Below are 7,206 nucleotides of genomic sequence, written 5' to 3' on the forward strand. Positions count from 1 at the left end.
AAGTCGGCGACACGCGGTTGAAGGCTAGCACGTGGGGGGCAGTCAGAAAACAGAGGAGTTACGAGAAAGACGTGTTCTGATCAGGAGCGATCGTGTACTCCGCTGCGGTCGACAAGGTAAGGTCCAACGTTTCATTCTGTCCTTTTGCTTCTTGTTGTCTTTTTTCCTCCATCACACCACACCAACTATCTCAGTACTTCATTGGTACTTCATTTTATCGACCCCCGGAGGGATTAAAGGCCAAGTATTTGGATTATTATAATCATTTCTAACAATGCGAAACTAACACGGTGAAGAAACACATTTTTACATCCTTAAAAGACAACGCTGCTCACACCTCAGGAACATATTAATGCACCTGATGGTGTAAGTAAAAAACTCTAGTAAAACTGTTGTTGTAGTAGTAGTAGTAGTAGTAGTAGTAGTAGTAGTAGTAGTAGTAATGACCTACCTGAATTTCGTGCGTGTTGTGAATAATAAGGACCCTCATATTCAGATGACTAGTTTCCATAAGTTTCGTCATATCAGTTGGAATATAGGAGTACATACTGGGATGTGTCACAGAAAACGTAGAATACTGTTTCCGAGTAGATAAGACTACAAGACCCGACTGTTCAGCATCGGACAGAAAAGGTTCGAAGTGACTGCTTACCAGCCTTGTTGTTGGGTTAATCCACATAACGAGGCCAAATTCTGCCAAGGCCATCTTGAAACATAGAATTATGGAAAAATAAGATATATGAAATAAATGTACATGAAGGATTTGTCAACAACATCACTTTCTCTTTCTTCCTTACTATCAGACGAAGGACATGTGTTTAAAATGTTAGCGTCTTTACAATTCACAGCAATTAAACTTTTCGAATGCTCCCAAGAATTTTTCTATAAACTAATTGTTATACTATATTCAGATTTTATTGTATAAATATATTTGTATGTTTATTTTTCTACTAAATACATGGAGGAAGAACAGTACCTGTGATCTTTGTACATCTTTTCCTACTGAGGAATGGAAACGATATGTGTTAAATCTAATCATCTGTAGGTAGACATCTGCTTATAAAAGTTGGATAGAGCGAGAAGTTCGGGAGATTGCAGTTATGGAATGGAGTCATTAGGTAATGAGTAGCGGAGATATGTAACCATCAGGTGAGCACAGGTGGTATGCAGCTACCTTGCTTAAATGAGAAGATGTTGTGGTGGTAGCAGTGGAAATGGAAAGGAAGAGAGAAGAAACAGTGTGAACCAATAAAAGAAGTGCGGGTGAACGGTTGTGTAGTCAGCAATTCTGAAATTATAAATTGATTGCACGACTTTGTGTCTGCAACCAAGATACTTAGAAATATATTTCTAAAACTAAAGTGAAGTATTCAACACGTAGTCCTCAACAGCCTCAGTGCACCCATCTGCAGACAAGTATTTACATTGGGAACAATTTATTGTTTTAATATCAGGAGCGCAAGGTTGCACATTTGTCGGTTCAATCGATCGCAGTATTTTGCTGGTACTAATTGTTTATCCGCTCTTAAGAGATAAAATTTATAGTTGACTACTGCTGGATTTAGACTGAAAATAAAAAATTACGTTACTAACTGTAAAAGAGGCATTTAGTTCAGAACTTGTCTGATTCTACCATTCCACTACTCTGTCAAATTGACGAATATTTCACTGACTATCAGTGGCCTGCTTTCTTCCTCCCGTGTGCAAAACAAAGAGGAGCTGTATGCTCTCGTGTAAATTCTGTGCGCCCAATATATCTACATGTAACTCTACACCACGATTTGGAATAACTCACTACTGTAAATAGCGTTAGCGCTGTTAAAGCTGCCAAGTATTTCGACGATTTACAGCCCAAATGTTCCAGTTGATATAATCCGAAAGGTGTATGTTCAAATCCTACGGACAACTGGCCAGTTTGTTAACAAGGATAATACCAAGATAGGAAAAGAGAAACTCTCATTCACCTAGACCGACTACGAGAATACTTTTAATTCGGTCCTACATGACGGGATTATCGAAATTCTAAAAGTACATTAATTTGTCGACATCGTCGCGAAGATGATTACAACAACACTGAAGAAATAGCAGGTGGCTCCAGAGACCCAAAACTGTAAGCTGCGAACACTCACCATCTTGAAAGTCTCTTCAGTATTGTCAAGCGGTTTAGCAAGGGCATTAAGAAGTTTACTGGAATAAAGAAATGCATGAAACGGACATATACAGCAAGTAGATTGACCAGTGACGCAGATTATTTGAAACTTCAATAAAGAGAGATAATACAGCAGGAGCTGGACAAATCTGCATTCTACAAATATTGAGTACGTGAAAGGTGTCGAAACGAGAGTAAAAACTGAAAATTTGGAAACGTTCAAAAACTTTTAAAACTCCTCTTAATAACAAGAACGCTGTACCATCAACACATTTACTGTGCCATTTAAATCATGATCTTGTGGTACTGGATTGGAGCTTGACTGAACTAAATTCCGTAAATTATAAATCTTATCAAAACAAAACACACTATTATTTTGACAACCACCGATTGCATTCACCCCTAGACGAGCAGTGGAGCCTTAGGAATAGTACCAACAGATATTGAGAGAAACAAAGAAAATGGGAACAGTATCCAGTAGTGCTTTTACAAAAAGTTTTCCTCCTTGGTACGGCCAGAATTATCAGAAAAGTATTAGATAGTTGAAGAGAATAAATAACATAGTACTGTAGGCTATAGGTAACAAACTTACTACCCGTGCAAAGATCCATAAGTTCCCATAAAACCTGAGTTAAAATAATAAATAATAATCGACTTGCCTGTATGATAACAGGTCTCCAAGACATATCAGAAGCATTATAGACATGAGATGGAAACATCCACTTCCAAAAGATTCGTGTTTCTACATTACAAGCTGTTTGTAACTGAAAAAAATAAAACAAAATATAAAGAATATAAGAATTTAAACGTCTCTTTATTATTTATTTGCTTCGTTTTTTTTTTATGGGGGTCGTTTCTTTTTTTTTTTTTTTTTTTTTTTTTTTTTTTTTTTTTTTTACTTCTGTAGTGGATCAGTGATTAGAGCTTCGGGCTCACAATCATGAGGTAGTGAGTTCAATTCCCAGATTGGGCTGTGTGTTGTGTTCTTGAGCAAGACACTATTTCACGTTGCTTCAGTTCACTCAGCTGTAGAAATGAGTTGCGACGTCACTGTTGCCAAACTGTATCGGCCTTTTCTTTTCCCTTGGATAACATCGGTGACGTGGAGAGAGGAGGCTGGTATGCACGGGCGACTGCTGGTCTTCAATAAACAACCTTGCCCAGACTTGTACCGCGGAGGGGAACTTTCTACATGCAATCCCATGGTCATTAATGAGCGAAGGGGATCTTTACCTTTTTTACCCTAGTTAACGTATGAAAAATAGGCAGTCGCTGGTCAATGCGGAAAGTATGTTCCATGATTTTAATCGAATATTACGGGCACTGTGCCATATTCAAGGCAACTGTAACACTCTCCGTACTCTAAAATTGACGAGTACTCAACTAGTTTGCTGCGTCCTGAGTCCAACTTTCTCTCACACACTCAATCTAGGTGATATAGACTCTAGCGCGTTCAAGTTGTTCTATATACACTCCTTGATGAATTATTCTTCAGCTGTGTCCCAAAGGCTTAATGATTAATAAGGATTACCGGACAGAACAAAAATAGAATGATTAACGAATATTTTGGCATTCTTGTCCCTGCTTGATGTTTATTTCATTATATATATACATACGAACATCGAATCACAGTTCACAAACTCAGAGTTTTGAATGTGTCATTTAATATATATGTATGTAAGTATGTGTGTGTGTATATATATATATATATATATATATATATATATATATATATATTGTTGTATTGTTATATTATTATATATTTGAGAATGGTCATATTTTTTGCCAATTATCCACTTGCATTATATACTTGTTCTTCACTTCAGATTTATTATTATTTTTAGAACGACAGAATGGTCTAAAAAGAACAGGAGGTGACACGTGAGATGGGGAGTCGCTAAAGAGGTCACGCGATATGTGACGAAAGATTTCAAACAAAGGACACTAATATAACAATAATAATAATAAAGATGAAGTGAAGAACAAGTATATTGTGCATGTGGTTAATTGGCAAAAAAAATATGACCATCCCCAAATACAAACAATATCTATTTCAACAGACGATTTCACATCGCAAATCTTGCAAAACAAATATATAAACGTATTGAATGTGAGACAGTTTTTAACCAAAAATTACATGACCCCGCTTACCCACCCTCCCTATTCACCGATGAAAACGCGCCTGAACCGATGCATTGCTTCAAATGGAGAATACTTTGAAGGCGATAGAAGAGGAATCATGTAAATCTAAGTGATTAAAATAATATTGCAAAATTCCGGTTTCTTTTGGGTACTCCCTTGTGTGTATACATGTGTCTATGTGTGCGTGTGTGTGTCTTTGAGTATATGTATATATGCACTAGCGTAGCTGGAGTGTGTATCGCCCGGGGCGGCCCTTCTGTTTGCCGCCCCCGGTCCCCACAAAAAACACATATTACCTACAGCAGACCCAAAAGTGCCGCCCCTACCGCTACTCCCTCGCTACGCTAGTGTATGTCTGTGTGCGTTTGTGCGTACATGCATCTATCTTTGAGTATATACGTGTGTGTGTGTGTGTGTGTGTGAGTGAGTAAGTGAAACAGGGAAATCTAACATGAAAGAAGTTCTTGTGTACGTGTAAATGCATCCGTGTGTGCGTATGTGCGCGCGCGTACAATTAATTAAAATGGCTTCTTTTAAAGCCCACTCACCTCGTCCACCTCCTTGTCACCAAGGTCAATATTGAAAACCACTATTTTCTTGTCTGGGAGGAAATATTGTACTGAATCAATAAGCTTTTCTACATCACGAAAATTTTTCATTGTTGCTGCCGTCACGATTGTAGGGAACCGGTGTTCAGGTAAATATTCTAGATGCTTCTCTACTTGTTCCTCTATCTCGTGCTCAACTTGAGTGGCCTTTAAGGCAAAATGGCGTCCGTGAACTGGTGACGCTTCTTTACCTTTACTGACATAGAAATATTTGTAATGTTCGTCAGTGTGGTGGTCTTCATCTGGATGGTGCGGTACTTGTTCTCTAGGACTGACTGTATGCGTATTCTTCTCCAATTCTTTATGAAGTCGTACCAATTCTTCTCGCAGCTCCTCCTCTTTCTTCTTTTCAGCTAACCTTCTAACTTTTTCTTCCTCTAGTTTTTTCTGGAAAAAATATAAAAGTCAGCCCCAGTCACCGATGAATGAATTAATGTTGAAGAACGTTTTCTTACATTCTATAACTTGATTTACATCCTACCAACCTAACCATTTCTTCGAAGAAGCGTCATACACGAAACAATGTCATTCATCACTTTCTGAGAATGAACTTATCCTGTTCTACAAATTTTACTAATTATTCTTAGGAGTTTTATTCCGACATGCACTATCACTAGTTTCCTCAGATTCTAGTGTAGCGAAATCTATGATTTGAATCCCATTCTCTAAGTAAACAGGCCAGTGTCACGAATGAACCACGCAATTATCACGTGTATGTTCTATATATCGATCAATCACCTTGCAGGAGATCACGCCACAAAGTCAAAACAAAAGTGAATGTCCTTGAGATTCGAACGTTTTTCTCTAGTTCTAAACAGTTTGGCGTCACCTCCCGCTACAGTTAGGCAGAGCTATAGCAAGATTCAGCAGACTAATATCTTGTTTCTCGCTCCAAGAAAACCAATGGCTGAGTAAACACAGTTAAAGACACGTTATTTCACTCTTGCCCACATTAAACCAGAGATGTGAGTAGATTCGAATAAACTCACATTTCGATTTTTATTCAAAACTAATCAGTTACTTTCTCTATACCAGGGGTTTTCAAACTGTGGTCCGCGGACCACAGGGGATCCGCAAGGACAAGACAGGGGGTCCGTGGGCAGCAAATACTTTTTATGGGCAATTTGATTTTATATATGTTTTTTAATCGAAATCTTTTAATTGACAATAAACCTATTTGTTAAATACTGTTAAATAAATAAATGTAAAAATATATGTTATTTTAAGCAAATATTTATGTATAAATTTCATAAGCGTTTATAAGGGGGTCCCTAAGGTAAAGCTTGAAATATAAAGGGGTCCACAAGTCAAAAAGTTTGAAAACCCCTGCTCTATACGAAGCCATTAATGACTGAGAATTTAGACATTATGAAAGTCGATCCCTATATCCTAAGTTTCTTTACAGTGAGTATTTGAAAATTTATGTATATCCATAAACAGCTTTTCCTTAAATAAATATATTAGAAAATGTTCGCGAGTTTTGTTCGTTTGCAACACATGCAACCCAGTTTAATCCGTAATAATCTTACGGCAAAACCACAACGACTAATATAGAACAACACATTTCCCGAAACTAATATTTTTCTTCGATAATATAGATTGCATGAAAAAAAAGGCTTTCACTTCTTATTAGCTATCTTATCAAGAGTTATATATCTACACACAAACAGTCTGTTAAAATGAGAGCATACATTTATCGCCTGCCTATAGTTTATTCATCGCTTAAACAAATTCAATCTAGGTTATTTAAAAAGGAGCATTCCGTCGGTTACGACGACGAGGATCCTAGCTGATACGACCAACGGAACAGCCTGCTCGTGAAATTAACGTGCAAGTGGCTGAGCACTCCACGGACACGTGTATCCTTAACGCAGTTCTCAAGGCGATTCAGTCTGACACAAAGTGTGACAAGGCTGACCCTTTGAAATACAGGTACTACTCATTTTTGCCCATCATAATTTTATAAATGCAATAAAACATATTTAGTTAACAGATATTATGTAGAAATTATGTATTGATGTACAATATATTAACTGCGCTTTTAATTCGAATCCACACTACAAACACTTTTTCATTACATGTGTAAGTACCGCGCAAGATTGTTTCATACTGCATTTTCTGGTCTTTCCAAAATTTCATTTCGCTGACAATATTGGAGTTATTTCTCTTATTTACGTCTTAAGGATGTTAAGCACTCCTATGAGCGTTTTTGTTATTCGGTTTCTCAAACATACGTATTACGGGGTTGGCTAATCCACACCTACTTACATACACCTACACACACACCTACACACACACACCTACTCG

At 37.4% G+C, this 7,206-nt stretch overlaps 1 protein-coding gene across 1 annotated transcript in view; it reads right to left on the reverse strand.

Annotated features, from left to right (window-relative positions):
- LOC106872153 (uncharacterized) overlaps positions 1 to 7,206 on the reverse strand; it is a 24,321-nt gene that overhangs the window by 2,132 nt on the left and 14,983 nt on the right. Inside the window, exons 3-5 of the mRNA XM_052967631.1 lie at positions 4,840 to 5,286; positions 2,809 to 2,913; positions 448 to 706 (exon numbers count right to left, since the gene is read on the reverse strand). Of these exons, the coding sequence (XP_052823591.1) occupies positions 448 to 706; positions 2,809 to 2,913; positions 4,840 to 5,286 (811 nt within the window). The remainder of the gene's footprint in view (positions 1 to 447; positions 707 to 2,808; positions 2,914 to 4,839; positions 5,287 to 7,206) is intronic.

This window comes from Octopus bimaculoides, chromosome 4, assembly GCF_001194135.2.
Source record: "Octopus bimaculoides isolate UCB-OBI-ISO-001 chromosome 4, ASM119413v2, whole genome shotgun sequence".
Lineage (NCBI taxonomy): Eukaryota > Metazoa > Mollusca > Cephalopoda > Octopoda > Octopodidae > Octopus > Octopus bimaculoides.